This window comes from Drosophila innubila, assembly GCF_004354385.1.
Source record: "Drosophila innubila isolate TH190305 chromosome 2L unlocalized genomic scaffold, UK_Dinn_1.0 4_B_2L, whole genome shotgun sequence".
Classification (NCBI taxonomy): domain Eukaryota; kingdom Metazoa; phylum Arthropoda; class Insecta; order Diptera; family Drosophilidae; genus Drosophila; species Drosophila innubila.
The window spans coordinates 3,429,627-3,446,635 of NW_022995372.1; the positions used below are offsets into that span (position 1 = coordinate 3,429,627).

Here is a 17,009-nt window from a genome sequence, read left to right on the forward strand (position 1 = left end):
TTTCAATACAATAACATTATTTTAAGAAATTAATAACAGAGAAATACTGGTTGACTGCTACATATATTTAAATTGACTTTGACATTTAAGTATGTTTGTTTAATTAAAGTGTATGAAATTTAATATTAATGCTATTGCTGTTTAAATCTAACATGTAAAACTCAAAAACGGTAAAACAGACTATACGAACAGACAGACTTTATCACAGACTTATAAACCTGTGCCACCTTTAAGTACTGGGCTGACAACCACAAGCACAGACAGTGGCAACGCCTCCACCCTCGCTGACACCCAGTTACCGAAGCAGGCTAATAAAACGATATTTTATTGCTTTTTGGCGGCTCATCATGGCTGAAATGGTACTTGGCATGGACTTGGGAATGGGAATGGAATAGGCTTTCAAAATGGCAATGGTAATGGGAATGAAGCCAGAACCATGGCAAATTGCCTGGCACTTCCAGATGCTTTGCTGGAGTCGTTGGCTGGAGTCGTGCGTGGCCAAAATGGTTAAGCACTTTGTCCATATGAAGTCGCTTCGAGTGGAGTGAGGATTGTGTTGGAGAGGGGTAGGTTAAAAGAGTAAAGCGTTTGTTACGCATTCATTCGCAAAAAGATGATTGACAGTCTCAACAGCAGCTGCTCCTCCCACAGCCGCCTAGTGGGATGAAATTGCTCACAAATCAGGATCTGCAGGTTCTGACCTAGTAATTGGATGTGAGGAGCATGCATAGAGACCCACACCACAGCACCACAGCAAGAGTCGAAACGGGGACGCTGCCTAGAAACTAGCCCAAAACACGATTAACCCACATCTTGGACGACGCGATCATAAATTATTATGCAGCCGAGGTACTCGACCGAGGCAGCTGAGGCAGCCACAGATCGCGAGGCATGTCGCGCATTTTTCTCTTCCATTTTTCTATTCTTTTTTCCTCCTTTATATTTTTTTTTTTTGGCCATTTGGCGACTGCAACTTGCAACTTGTACAAGATGCAGCGGCACGAACATGACTTTCTAGCGGATTTCTTTGCATGCGCCTGGCGCGCTTTTGTTGTCGCTCCTCGGGGCGGCTGACGATGAGAGGGGAGCGGGAGGGGAGTGTGAGGGGAGATGCGGCAGTGGGAGCAGGAGAAGGGGAAGACTTCACAGTAGACACATAGCATGCTGATTTTATTATACCCTGCACACACTTAAAAAGACTGGCAAGGGAGTATGCTGGCTTAAGGAATAAAGCATCTATGCCCTTTATATTGGTTTTGTATTCTTGGTCTACAACAACAGACCTTACGGCACAAACAGATCTCTGTCTACACTAAGCTTTATCAAAAACTGCAGGATTCATGCATGGAAACGACTAAATTGAAGCAAAAACTCATTTAATTTCAAGAATTCATTAATTTAAGAATTAAGAATTCATATATCTAAAAATTAACTTAATAGCGTTATTTTTATTATTCATTTAAGCAAGAAAAATAGTTTTGAAAAGTAGTAGTTTTTAGTAAAATCATAATGATATAATATTATATTATTTTGTATTATTTTATTTATTTACGTCAACTAAACACAGTTGACGAACGAATATGATCAACAATTTAAAATAAAATTAAAGCAATCATATTTAAAATTTTACTAAGCTTACGAAGATGCTTATTGGTACATATTTGTGGTTCACTAAAACAAATCGAAAATAATCTCATTAGGTTATTAATACTATGCAAACTATTTATGTATATAATTTGAGCTTCATTACATAGAAATTATTTCATAATTTTTTATTTATTTTTTGATATATAAGTGTTTTATGTAGTCTTTATATTAAAATGCATAATAAGATGACAAGCATAAGTTAGTAAGCAGAAGTGCGAGCATCAGAATCTTTAAAAGGGAAAGAAAAAATAAAAGCCTTTTAGGTGTTTCTCATGGCTGGTAAAACGTTAATTTTTTTGGTCAAGTACTCTTAACTGCAAGGTTTTAATTTTTTCATTGCACGCTCTATTTATATTTTGTGAATCATATCAAACTCGGAAAATGTATTTTTTTTTAAATTAAAGTAACTAGTTTGAAAATTGTTTCTGCTATGTCCGAGTTGGGTACAGGGTATTTCCGAGTCGAGCACACATTGCGGCAATGTTCTTACTTGTTTTTATTATTTTTGCAGTTGCTTCCCGCTTCTCTACATTTAATTATTTTGTTTAAAAAGTTTTGACACCGAGACGCGCATGCAGATTTACAGGCTGAAGTTGAGGCTGAAGTTGGAGCTGAAGTTGGAGCTGAAGCTGAAGTTGGATCTGAAGCTGAAGTTGGAGCTGAAGTTGGACTCGGAACTGAAACTGGCAGCAGAAGACTGACAGCAGTTTCGGCCAGCGGCGATGGCTTAAGTGTGTGTGTGTGTGTGTGTGAGTGAGAGAGAGGGGAGACGTGACATGTTGCAATAGTCAAAAAAAGTTTTGCCATTCAATTTGAGTTGCAACTTGTCGGGAGATTGGATATTTCCACAAGCTGATGGCCTCCCTGGCTCCTCGTTAGTTGTTGTCGTTGTTGCTGTTGTTGTTGTTGTTGCTGTTGTTGCTGTTGTTGCTGTTGTTGCTGTTAGCCAAAGTGTATCTAGATGAAGGCGCGACAATTGGCATGCATTAAGTTGTTGCAGCACTTTGTGGCAGCGTGTGAAGTACAACGTTGGATTAATTTAAAAGCAAGATCCGACAATGCGACAATGGAATCATTCAGTTTTGTCGGTACTCCGTTGCCTCTTTGAGGTCATCATAAACACAACTTAATATATGGAATTTGCTCAAACATTAGAGTTTTAACTTCAAAAAAGTAAACCATAATCAAATTATCTGGATAAAATTTAAATCTTAGATATCGTGGACGATATATTTTAGATACAAAATAAACATTTACTTTGAATTATTTTCATAAAACCGAATTTTAGCGCTCACTTTTATCTGAACTAAAAAAAATAAACGACGAAAGAATAATAAAATTTACATTTCTATTAAAGAATCATAAAGTAATTTTTAATTAAATTATTTATTTAAAATGTGAAATAAAAAACACTTATTATTTTTCTTTTTTTTTTAATATTTATTTAAATTAAAAAATTTTTTTTTGATTTTGAAATAAAAAAATACAATTTAGTTATTCAAATACAAAATTTTTATTCAAATCAGAAAGTGTTTTTTTTTTTTACTTCAATGTAAATGTTAAAAAACATACTTATATTCAAAATTAATATTTTAAAAATCATAATCATTAAGGTCACTGTTTTCAATTCATTAGTCAGCCCAGTGCGTATACTTAATATTGCACCCTGCTGACATTTGCAACTGATTTCATAACGCATGCGGGATCTGTGATTGCATCTATGCAAATTATTTGCACAGCCAATTTTGCAACTTCACATGGTGTAAAAAAGAGTTGGCCGAAGAGGGGAATTTAGGCCTGAAAGTGAATACAAGAAACCAGCTAAAACTGCTGGCTATTTTAATTGTTAGTTGGCGCTTTGTCTGGCCGATCAAACAAAAAGAGAAACAAATTGAATTCGACGCATTCCACGGTTAATCAAGTGGCCCGTCAGCTTTAGCTTGGCCAAGTGGATAAATGGCCAAGTGGACAAATGGCCAAGTGGACAAGTGGCCAAGTGGCAAACAGCCGTCTGCACTGGAATTTTAATTGCAATGAAATCGAAATCGCAGCCAAAGGCAAAGCTACCACATACGACTCAAACTCAGAGACTTAAAGTCTCTGTCTCAGTCTCAGTCTGAGTCTCAGTCTGAGTCTCAATCCGCCCCAGCGCACCTGTCGATGGTCATCGGACTTGGGGGCAGAAAATGCCACCGGTTACCAGGTAACCAGGTTGTTGTTGTTGTGCTCTTGCCAATAGTTTTGAGCCACTCAAACGTGCCTAGCATTTGGTGGCTTACTTTCTGTTTCTGTTTCTGGCCAACGTTAAATCGAGTCAATAAGTTAATTACAGCTCGCGATTTTCATGCACTTTTGACACCGCACAGGACGTGACAAGCCGAGTACCGAGTGCCCAGTTCCCAATTCAGTCAACAGAGTTGGGTCAGTTGGCAGCTGGGAGTCCGCTCTGCACTAGAATGTTAGGCAAATTGGCAATTGAACCTCAGTCTGCTCCTGCGCTCATTAAAACTTTCTTCTTACCAACTTTAGTATGCAATCATGTGGCTCAAACTACTTCATTCAACGGCGGCCTCATCATTTTAATGGCAGCTTCGTTGATCTAACCAAATAGGAACTAGAAAGAGAATCTACACTCGAGTGAGCTCGACTATGGAAGACTCTGTATTACTTTAAAAAAAAAAAACTATTTTAAAAGATGATTAAAGAATATATCAAATAACATAACAAATATTAAAGATGTAATAAAAAAAGTTGCAAGTACGAAAAGTTCTGAATCGGAAATTAATATCATAATAATGATTTCATAAATCATGTATGTAATTTTTAGCCAATAAGTCCAACTGACCTAATGTCAAATTAAAATATTTTGTATTAATTTAATAAAAAAAAAAAAATAACTCTAAAAAAATACAAAAACAAAAATAAGAAATACCATTTTAAATATATTTCTAAGTCCCATTAAATAAAAATCTGTTCTATTCATTATTGCTGATGAACATAGTAAAAATTCAATAAAACTTAAATTAGTTATTAAATATAATTCAAGTGGATGATTATTTCTAATAGTTTTGGTAAATTTTAAGCAAAAATTAAGTTTGTTCAAATATGTAGTATGATTCCTTATCATTGATCATTTACAAAAAAAAAAAATATATATATATATATACATATATTTAATTTAGAAAAAAATATACTAATACTAAAAATTTCGGCTAACTAAGCTTTCTGTTTACTCAAGAAAAAGTTAATCAAAAATATATATAATTTTGGAATTAGACCTGAGCTCATTTGCGTTCATTTCGCTTTTAAAAAACATAATGGACCCCTTCTTCTTCTTAGGTACAGGGTCTAAAAATTTGAAAATCATCAGACTGTCTCAGTCAGCGGTCAGTGGGTTAATTGTGCTCAAAAATGTCTTGCTACAGATGCTAGATTGAAGATTTCAAATTGTAGATGTTGATTTGCAGGGCGGCCAATTAATCATGCCCTCTGACTTCACTTCTCTCCTCGATTCCGACTCAGACCCGCAGTACGAAGAGTTGGCGAAACGAGCGAAAGTAATCGTTGATTCTCTGTGGATTCTCTCCGATACTCCGACTCACCGACTCACCGACTGACCCCCTGTGGGTCCGACACTTTCACGCATCGCAACTCAAACCCAAAACGAAAACTCGACATGACAGAGATTTGCTCTGATCGATCCGATCATCAGCATGTTCAGCATGCAAATGCCTCATCAATCAGCCGCAATTCGACCTTTTATGCAGATGCATCCAATCCTCAGCTCCCGATCCCCGATCTGACACTTGGACTGGCTACTGTGCTGCGCAGACTGGCAATCAACGCGTCAAGCGGACAGGAAACTCACTCTACCAACCAGGAGATACCAATTCCCTACCCCTCTCCACTTCTTTCTCAGCCCAATGCAATTCACAAACAGTTAACCAATCCGTTTACTATTTGGCTTCCAGCAATATGTGTGAAATGCTGAGCAGAAACCAAACAAAATGTTTTTGACAGCTGCCTACCAAATGGGAGTCTAACCTAGAAGTCTCTGCGGGTAGATTTCTACTGAAAGAACTGGGAGTCGTTGGCATTATTAGTTGCATGCTAATTTATTCTAGCAATATACTCATGGGGTATACTCGCACTCGCACTCGCACTCGTATTTTGAATGGCTGAGAGACAAGACGGCGCCATCAATTGGCACTCGTTGTAATTTGTGAAAATTCACAATTGTTTGAAAATTTCTGCATTTGAGTTGCATCTGGATGTTTCGTGATACTTGCAACTTGCAACTTGCCTTGACCTTGGCAATGCTACACAATAGTAATACGAGAGTAATGACACTTAACATTAATCTGTTTCTATCCTACTTTTTTCTCTATTTATTTATATTCATTCATTAGACAATCTATCAATACAATCAATTCATTTCAAGTGAAAAAAGAAGCCAAAGGCCACAAATATAAAGAAAAAAGAAACTATTAAAAATGTGCAGAGTTAAATTACAGATAAAATAGGGAAATTTGTGAAAAATATGGACAGTTATGAAAAGAATCAAATTTTAAAATTTTAAATTAGGGGTCAATTAATTTAACAAGTACATTATACCATTTTTTCCATTTTTTATAAAAATAAAGTTATTCATATTTATTTTTTTAATGTCTATAGAAGTCCGTTCAACATTAACCATAAGCCATGTGTACTATATCTATATATATATTATATTTTTATCAAAGAGGATGTTGTGGTAACTGTGTGGCTGATAATTATAAAAAAGTACATACATGAACATTTAAATATATATATATATTGTATGTGATTACGATTATCACTTTATAATTCACTTCTTCGCATCGAGTCAGATTTCGACTCAGTCAGTCTTCTCAGGCATTCAGTGAGCTTCAGTCGCAAAATGTTGCACAATATAATCTGGATTATCTATTTCATAAATACATTCGCTTCGTACAGTGATGCAATTCCACTTTCTGAATATAATCAGACCAACTTTGTTCTTCAAACGAATTCCCAATTATCTGAGTTGAGGTAAGAGCTTAAATTTCGAATATTTCCCAGACTAAACAATTTCTTAGAGCGGAGCAGGAACATCAGCGAAAGTTGATAAATGGACTTATAATTGGATTGAATCAAGGCAAATCCATGGGGTCTTATCCACGCAACTGTGCCGAGGCCAAGTCTAGTGATAACTACGACATACTACTTCCCAACTTGAGAAACCAACCATTTACAGTTGCCTGCGATGCGGATACTCAAGGAGGAGGATGGACGATCATCCTGAGGCGGATCGATGGCAGTGTCAACTTTTATCGCGGTTGGAAAGCCTACAAAAAGGGATTCCGAGATCTTGGAGGCGAGTTTTTTTTGGGCTTGGATAAAATACACGCATTGACCGCAGACAGGAGACAGGAATTACTTGTGGTCCTAGAGGATTTCGAGGGAGTTGAGAGATTTGAGACATACGATGATTTTGCTATCGACGATGAAGATGAACAATATGTCCTACACAAATTGGGCAAAGCCAGTGGAACTGCCGGTGATTCACTCTCATTTCACCGAGGCATGAAATTTACAACATTTGATCGAGATAATGATCTACGCGCGCAAAACTGTGCCAAACTCAGAACTGGTGCCTGGTGGTACAAAACATGTCATGGAAGGTATTATAATATTTGAACTAGTTGTTGAAACCTTCGCTTAATAATTGATTTCTTACAGCAATTTGACAGGAAATTATACTGACACAAGTAACAAAATGGGCATTATTTGGGAGCTTTTTCGGGGTCAATCTTACTCGCTTAAGAAAGTTGTCATGATGATACGGCCAAAAAAGTTAAAGCTATAAACTTTAAAAACTTTAGCAATTTGTCTTTCTATATGTTTATCTCTATTTCTTTCGTTTTCCCTCACTCTCTATCTTTTTATACCTTTTTTTGAAGTGTCATGTCAACCGATTTGCATCTAGAACGTCTTTTTAATATTAAAATATCTTGAAAATGTACGTATAATTTTTGCAGTTTTTAATAACTATGTAAAGATAATATTTTAAAATGTGTTTTGAATTTTGTAAGATTTTTAAAATCAATTCACCAATACAGCAAGCATAAATATTGCGATCTCTAACAATATCTTAAAAGCTTAGAAAATCAATTGTAATTATATATTATTATAAATTGTATTCAATTCAATTTTTGGAAATAAAAATTTTTTATCAAAAACGTCTTAGATACATATATGCGGGGTCATAAACAATGTAAGCCTAAACAAATAATCATAAGCACTGGTAAGTATTGATTGTTTAGGGCAGTCATTGTAATAGATTAGATTAGTTAAAGGTAATAATTTAGTTGTCATTAATCCAGCCGAACTTCTCTTCAGAACAATCTAAAAATAAATCTCGGGCTCTGTACTTCAATTATTCAATACTTGTCAAACCAAATTTCCATCGGTTTTTGTTCTCATAGAGTCTGGTTACACTTTGAACAATTTGATACAAAAATGCTGCAACATAAACATCACACATTAAATGTGTACTTTGATCAGCTCATGCCAGCAGAGAAAAACCCAAGGAAAAACGTTGAAATATCAGCTCAGCTATCAGTTCCGCATTTAGCTGTACTTTGGACTTGACCTAACAGAAGCTGCTGAATCCTTTCTCAATTCTTCGCATTTCTCTCTGTTATCATTTTGTCTCTTATCTTATATAATGTACGGGATTCAATCATCGTTTAAAAAATCATTTCTTCGCACCAACTCAAGTGTCGACTCAGTCAGTCTGTTCAGGCATTCAGTGAACTTCAGTTGCGAAATGTTGCAAAAAATAATTGTTATAATCTGTGTGGTAAATTCACTAGCTTCCTTTTTAAATGCAACTAATATTCCTGAACGAAATGAAACGAATATATTTCTGACAATAAATTCCCAAATATCTGATTTGAGGTAAAATCCCTATCAAAAGCTCACAGAAGGTGAAAACTAATATAAATAATTCCTCAGAGCGAAGCAGGAACATCACGATAAGTTGATTGATGGACTATTAAAGGCAATGGATGTTCAAATACTTAAAGCTGAACAGGAACGACAGGGGAAATTAATAGAAGGACTTGTTAAGGACTTACAACTGAAGACAACTGATATTCAAAGTCTGAAAGCGGAACTGGAACAACTGAAGAAAGACGGACTCGATAGAGCAGAGCTTCTTAGAGCAGAGCTGGAACAACAGAAGAAAGATGAAGAATTAAGCACTCACTTTCTTACAGTGATTCTAAGAGACAACAAAAAAGATCGACTGAATAAAGAAGCAGGTTTCAAGGCGGAACTGGAGCGTCTGCGAAATATGTTAGGTGAACTTAATAAACAATTTAATAATCAATCTCTTAGAGTGGAGCAGAAAGAACATGGAACAGATAACGACAATTTAAAGTCCCACCCAGTGAATTGCACCGACGCCAAATTCAATGGAATCAATGAAATACTCATCCCCAATTTTAGTAGTCAACCGTTTAAAGTTGCCTGCGATGCAGAGACTCAAGGAGGAAGGTGGACAGTTATCCTAAAGCGGATTGATGGAAGTGTGGACTTCTATCAGGACTGGGCTGCTTACAAAGACGGATTCGGAGATCTGAATGGCGAGTTCTTCTTAGGTTTGGATAAAATACACACATTGACGACAGAAAGGACACAGGAATTACTTGTAGTCCTCGAGGATTTCAAAGGAAATGAAACGTATGAGTTGTATGAGGAATTTGGAATCGGTAATGAGACTCAACAATATGTCCTACACACTTTGGGCAAAGCCAGTGGAACAGCGGGTGATTCACTCTCATATCATCGAGGCATGAAATTTACAACATTTGACCGTGATAACGATCTTAGCACACGGAACTGTGCCATATTCCGAACTGGCGCCTGGTGGTACAAAGCTTGTCACAAATGGTATGATAATATTCGAATTAATTGTTAAATACTTTGCTTAATAATGTGCTTTGTTACAGCAATTTGACAGGATATTATAATGACACCGGTTTCGGAATGGGCATTATTTGGGAGCATTTTCGGGGTCAATCTTACTCGCTTAAAAAAGTTGTCATGATGATACGGCCAAAAAAGGATAAGCTATAAACTTAACAATTTTAACAGCAGTAACAGCAGAATTTATTCGTTTATATATTTAGTGTTAACAAAGAACAGTTGACCTAAACTATATTAAATTAATGAAAAATTTATAAAATTAAAATCTATAATTTACAATTAAAAGTGAAATTAAATGGTAATAATAAAATAACATCAATTGTCATTCTCTTATTCCTTAAACTTTTTTCTTTCTTTCTTTTTTCCGTTTTTTTCTCTTTTATATTTTCTCTCTATCTATCTTTCTATCTGTTATATTTTTTAACTCCAAAACTTTGCAATAGCAGATCCATTTTTCCTAGAATGTTTTTTGCCAAATTACTTATAACCTAAGTAGTGTTTTCCGATTTCCAATTTTTGAACAGTCTTGTGACGCAATCCTATTTACATAGTCGACTTTGTTATGGACTTTGGGTGCAACACTTTCACTAGTCTCGGCTCTAATCTGAGCACAAACAATGTTCATTCTCTGCTCCTTTCACACTTTCGATTTTTAATTGCATCCCAAAATTAAAACGGGAAGCAAATGCCAGAGGTAAAGGTAACATAACAGACATGGCATTTACCTCTTTCCTCTTAGCTCCTACCTCTTACCTGGGCATCCACTGGGCAGCGCCAGAGTTGCCGGAGAGTGGCGATCATTTGCATAAAACAAACAACAATTTTTCGCGTGCTAGCTGTGAGTGTGTGAATTGCGAATACGAGTGCGAGTGTGAGTACTCTAAACAGCATTGTGAATGTGGCCCGCAGCAACGAATGCAAAACTATTCGACACACACGAGCTGCAACCGTCGGCCCACGCTGATAGCCCAAAGGGAAGGCAGAGGAACAGAGGGAAGGGAACGAAGGGGGATTGACCACAGAGATGGCAGGGCCAAAAACGTCACATCAAACATGCATCAATAGATACAATATACATCCATTTATGTACATTTGTTTGGAGGATGGGTATTGCCACAGAAAAAAGTATTGATAGTGACAACTGTAATTATAATATCATATTGTAATGACTTAAAATAAAACCATTTTATCTGAAATATATGCTGCTAAGAAAGAAAGGCTTCTTCAGTACATTTTTAATTTTAATATAAAATCGCACTTTTTTATCGTTGCTCGAAAATGTCACAAGCACTATAAAAAGGATAATATATTCTGAAAGCTTAGAAAATAATTATTATTTATTTATTTATTTAAAAAACTAATCTTAAGGTTAAAATCCTACACTGAAAAAAAGACCAAGTTCTAAAATCAAGAACATTCATCTTAAATATTTTGTTCTTAAAATAAGATTATGTTAAGACCAAATTACTAAAACTAAGATTATTAATCTAAAAAATCTTATAATCTTAATATAAGAATAAAAATCTTAAATTGTTAGGAAAGTATAAATAGGTACTATTTCGTGTCAAAAAAATGATGGCACCGTGGCGCTCTGGTTAGAGAGGCCGCTTCAGTTGTGTGAAGCAGTAAGGCGGCGGTTCGAATCGCCCTCGTAACAAATTAAAATAACATTTATAAAATTACTAAAACAGAAAAAAATATAAATAAATCAAAATTTAAAAATAAAAAAAATATAAATATAATAAATAATTTTCATTTATTTTATTTTTTGATTTTAATTTTAAGAACATTTATTCTTAAAATAAGAACTTGGTCTTATTTAAAATGTTCTTAAAATCAAGATGTGTTCTCTTAATTCAAGAATTTGATGTTCTCGACTCATTTTTTAGACCAAAAATCTTAGTTCTGAGACCAAAATCTTGATTTTAGAACATTTTTTTTATCAGTGTAGGGTACGCGTTAATTACTAGCAATGGTAATATTTATTGATTTATTATTTATTTATTGATTTAAATTGAATTCAATAGTTTGGGAAATACATTATTTTTGTAATATATAATAACATTATTGGTTGTACTTCAAATTTTTTATTTTAATATTCTGAAAAAAAAACACTAAGAACTTGTAATTCTTTCTTCTAAATACATAAATACACGCATTAGGGTTATTTGAGGATATTAATCATTTAATAAACATTTAAAAACATTTTTTTTTTTGCAGAAATTAGATAAAACTATTTAAAAAATAGAAATTATATTTTTTTCAATGCTCGTGAACAGTTTTCAACGTTCAGAAAGATAACACCTTATTGATACCCATCCCTGGCATGTGTGTATGTAGATATACGCACACATACAGCTATGTAAATGTATTTCCAATTTGCAAATTTTCATTGCAAACCAAAATGGAGGCGCTGGCCATGCGGCGTAGGCCCGGCTCAATGCAGCAAGTCAGAGTGAGTCTCCAACTCCAAATCCGACTCAGTCTCAGTCTCTGGATCGGAGTCAAGCCAAGGCAGGTGCGGTTGTCGTGGCGCGTTGAAAAGGAAATTTTTCATCTGGCTAACAAATGGACCGAATGGAGTTGTTGGCCCAGTCGAAAACAGACGAAAAGCAAATAAAATATAAAAAGGCTATCGCTATCGCTTTTGGCCAATCTCCATGTGCGCCGGCAAAATGTTCGCTGCGTGTGTGAGCTCTGACTGTGGAGCTGCAACAAAAAAAAAAATAAATAAATAAAAAAAAATAGCGGACAATGACAACAATGAACAAATCATGAGCACTTTGCATTTGCCAACAATCCCTCCCTCTGCCCTCTCCCTGCAGCTCCCCCTTTGACCACCACCCATACACATTACATGCCACACAAAAGACTGAAGATTAGAGCTGGACGCGTGCCGAATATTGAAAGAGGCACGAAACTCTAGTAACTCTCGAATATGTGTAAAAGCTGATATGATTTTCAGCTGCAAATATCTTTTAAAAATTATCTTTTTATCTTTACTGACTTACAAAATTTTATATAATTTGTTTTAATTATTATTTCAAAACTTTGCGGCTAAAACAACAACTACAAAATATTAAAGGACAAAGTCATATTTTAAATTAATCAAATCATGTAATTAAATTAAAAATATTTTATAGAATCTATAGAATTAAATACATCAAATATTTTAATTATAAATTCAAATCTTTTGCGTTTTCTAAAACTTTCTTTTTAAAGTTTATTTTGATTTTTATATAATTAATTTATGTAGTTTTGCTTTAGTTTAAGTTAAAAAGCAGTAATTAAAAAATAAAAAAGGAAAAAATCATATTTTAAATTTATCAAATCATATAATTAACTGAAACATATTTATAATATTTTTTAGAATTTTTCTTTAATTACTAATTGCAAGCTTTAGTTCTCTTGTCAACTTTCTTTTTTTCAAATTTATTTTGATTTGTAAATAATTAATTTTGTTCGTATTGCATTAGTTGAAAACTAAAGGAAAGAATCATATTTTATATTTATCAAATCAAGTATATTAATTAAACTAAAAATAGTTTTAATGTTTTATAGAAGCTATGGAGTTATATACAAAATTGTACATAGCATATTATATAAATATTAATTTAAATATTTTGTGCTTTCTTGAGCCTTGTTTTTCAAATTTTTTTTATTTCTAAATAGCTAATAGCAATAATTTAAAAAACAAATAAAGGAAAAAGTCATATTAAAAATGTATCAAATCATAGAATTAATTTAAAAATATTTTATTATTTTAAAGAAGCTGCTTTCTTTTTTCACAACATACTGCACAATAAGAGAGCATTTCCACACAATCACAATATATGCCTATACGGTATAGATCTTATTCCTTTCTTGCGCTGAATTACTTAGTTCGATTAATGCTTCGTGACACGGCACGAGTTCATCTGCCTGTGAGATTATACGTTGTGTGTGTTAGGTATGTGTGTGAGCTGAGTGTTTGAGTGTGTGTGTGTGTGTGTGTGTGTGTGTGTGTGTGTGTGTGTGTGTGTTTTAGTGAGCTCAAAGCAAATGGCATTTTTAGCTTTTGACATTTCACGCGTGCAACACGTCGTATGCGTGATGTGATAATTTTTGTCATGGCGTGACCCGAACCCGGCAATGTCGGCAACATTGGCAACTCTGTCGCTCTGTCGGCACTTGAAAGTGGAGGCGCGGTGGTGGCCAAGTGGTTGCCTTTGTCTCTAATGCCATACATTGGATTCAGCGTCTAATTCACGACAATTTGTGCTGATCGTTGATTGCAGCTCAGCATTCCCGATGCAGATCCCGTTGTCGCTATCGTTGTCGTTGTCGGCTCACTTCCTAGCCAAAAGGCTCTGTCTCTGTCTCTCAATGTGGCAGTAGCAACTGCTGTTGCTGTTGCTGTTGCAGTTGCTGCGGTGTCGATGGCGGTGGCGGCGGCGTTGATATACGCGCCTCTTTAGGCGCACAAATGCATTTTTAATTACATTGGCAAACATTTGCGCGTTGCCAGCTGGATGAGACTTAAGCTGACTCTGGACTGCAACAGAAGTTGGTAACAATGCTTGAACTTGTTGCTGTTGTTGTTGTTGCTGTTGTTGTTGGCATCGGAAGCGTTGTTGGCTATTTGGCTGATTGTTGTGTTTTGGCTCAAACTGTGTAATGGCCGGTTGTTTGGCTTAAACGCAGATTCCTTAGCCACTGGCCACATCGAATGTTACCACATATCGATTTCAGCCTCGAGCTTTCAAACAACAGTTCATCTTCTACACTCAGCAAAAAATATTAACCTAACTTAATTTAGAAAATCGTCGTTGTTTTAAAATCGACCTAACAATTTACAAAATCTCTAGTTAGCATTACAATAGTTTTATTCAAATAAATTACACTAAAACTTGAACTTAGACATGTATTTTAAAAAATATTTAAAATAAAATATATTGTCTTGACAGTCGTATATATCTAACAATATAACGTATATTTCATTTACATCGTATTTTACATTTAAGAATGTTTTGGTTTCTCTAAAGATATGCTGAAAAAGAAGAAAGTATATTCTAGTATTTAAAACTACTTTTATTTCCTTTTCATTTGACGTGTAAATATATTACATAACATTGTTTTATGAACTTAAAAAATTTTTATATTAAATTACTACCGCCAGAAATTCAGAAATAAAAAAATAAAATTCATTCAAAAAAATTTGAGAAGAAAAAAGAAAAGCCAAATTTATAAGAAATCTATTTTCGAGTAAGAGTGAGAGCGTTGAAAAAATTAATGCACGAAAAAAAGGAAAAGTAGATGAAATATAAAAAAAAAATTTTAATGAAATGTTAAGGTTAAAAATAACTAAATTATTTTGTGGTACGAAAAGCAGTTTTTGTTTAAATTAAAATACTTTTTAGAAATTTAATATATGTGAAGTATAGTATTAAATAAAGACAATGCAAATTTGAGATAATCAGATCAAAGTAGTGGTCTTTTTTTTTTTACAGTGTAGTTACTGCTGCTGCTGTTGCACGTATATTTTCATGTCTCTTCTTGATTTGCAAGCATTTAACAAAGTCAAAACAATTTTAATGCGCAGACGCGGTAGTTAATTAAAATTGCAACGAGCTGTTGGCCATTTGTTGTAGTTGTTGTTGTATTTGTTGTACTTGTTGTAGTTGTTGTAGTTGTTGTAGTTGTTGTAGTTGTTGAGTTGTCGACTTGTTATTGCTTTCCCGGTGGCTTCGCTGGCTATTTTTGGGCAGCTTCCAAGCTAGCCCGACACTTGTCAGCCTTTTGAGAGCGCCACCAACAACAACAACAACAACAACAACTGCGACTCCGATTCCGATTCCTCTCGTGAATCTCTTCCCATGCTTGAAGTTTTTCCTTTGCCTTTTGCCTTTTAACCAAATCAAATTAATTTTAATGCCGTCGGCAGCTTTGGCGCACATTAATTACCGCCAAGTTGCAACTCTAGGATGCCTGCTGTTGCAGCCACATTCACATCTGTATCTGCATTCACATCCCCATCCCCATCCCCATCAGCATCTGCATCTGCATCTGCATTTTCACTAAGCGACTGGTTTATAATTCAATAAAATTTGATTAGGCATTAATTTGACGTCGCAACTAATTAATGAGCGCACAATGTTCAGTTCATGTTCAACCTGAGGATCGATCGCGGTTTCCGTCTTAAACATAAATGCGACATCATTACAATTGTATACTATTTTGCTTCCTATTAAAATTTCAAATTAAATGTAATTGTTAGCTTTAAAATTTAATATAACGAATTTCATACAATCTATAAATTAGAGAATAAATTAGTCAATGTGTAAATAAAAAATAAATATTTAAATTTCAACTATTCTCTCTCCCTCTCTTTTTCTCTCATTCCGCCTGCCATATTTGGTTAAAGCTCCTCATCTAATGCCAACTTTTAGTCTAAAACACATATTAAATGCTTTCTGCTGTCGTTGCTTCTGCTGTCGCGTGAAAAGGGGCGGCCAGCGGGATGGGCGGTGGGCGTGTCCACAATTACAACCACCACAACAACATCTACAACTACGTGTACAACAATGTTGTATAGTACAGTACGACCTACTGCCTGGCTCTGGCATAATAGGCCAATTATTACTGCAATTTGCATTAGAACAGAACCGCTGGACCAACAGCAAATTGAAGATGAGTATGCTTGACTATAAAATACCCTGCACGTGGTAGACCCTAGAGTAAGTTTTGCATATATTTATCAAAACTATTTTTAGTTGACAAAAATAACAACAATGACTCAATGGCAATCCATAAACTGTTCAAACGGTAAGAGCTAGAAGGCTGTAATTTTTACACAACATAGATATTCACTTTTTTATCTATTAAAAGGGTGTTGCGAAGTTCGAGCTGCAGGCAAACATAACACGAGCTAGACGACTGAAATTTTTGCATTAGTTTTGTTAAATTGTGTAAATACGTGCTAAGAAAAATTTTTGAATAATACAACCTATAAGTGTCGAAAATTTTAGATTTTATCTATTAATCTTGTATTATAATAGAAATTTTAGAAATTTTTTTTGGACTTGGTTGACTTTAAGATAATGATTTAATCCAATTTTGAAACTGAAGAATGGTTAATGATTAGCAGATTTATTTTTAATTATGGTATTTAAATTGCTCCAACTACATAGTGTATACCCAATTTATAAATTTGAGTACAGGGCATTAAATAGTGTGTGTGTTTGTGTGCTGTTCATATGCAACTCTAAGATGAGCCAAACACTCGCATTATGAGAAGGAAGCTGCAGACGGTCGCACAAATTCTTGAGCTCTGTCGCAGTCGCCGTCGCAGTCGCTGCCTCTGCTGCTGTCGCTGTCGCTGCTGCTGCGTT

The 17,009-nt window shown here is 34.8% G+C and overlaps 2 protein-coding genes across 2 annotated transcripts; both read left to right on the forward strand.

The window, feature by feature from the left end:
* The first annotated feature begins 6,610 nt into the window (after window positions 1-6,610).
* LOC117781382 (ficolin-2-like) lies at window positions 6,611-7,696 on the forward strand. Its single transcript, XM_034618134.1, has 3 exons — window positions 6,611-6,696; window positions 6,744-7,328; window positions 7,387-7,696. Exons 2-3 carry the CDS (start codon window positions 6,811-6,813, stop codon window positions 7,511-7,513), a joined length of 645 nt encoding a protein of 214 aa, XP_034474025.1. The 5' UTR covers window positions 6,611-6,696; window positions 6,744-6,810; the 3' UTR covers window positions 7,514-7,696.
* A 794-nt stretch (window positions 7,697-8,490) lies between these two features.
* On the forward strand, window positions 8,491-9,840 carry LOC117781137 (microfibril-associated glycoprotein 4-like). The gene is made up of 3 exons (XM_034617867.1): window positions 8,491-8,607; window positions 8,665-9,603; window positions 9,663-9,840. The coding sequence occupies exons 2-3, from the start codon at window positions 8,714-8,716 to the stop codon at window positions 9,787-9,789; spliced, it is 1,017 nt and encodes a 338-aa protein (XP_034473758.1). The 5' UTR covers window positions 8,491-8,607; window positions 8,665-8,713; the 3' UTR covers window positions 9,790-9,840.
* Window positions 9,841-17,009: the final 7,169 nt, after the last annotated feature.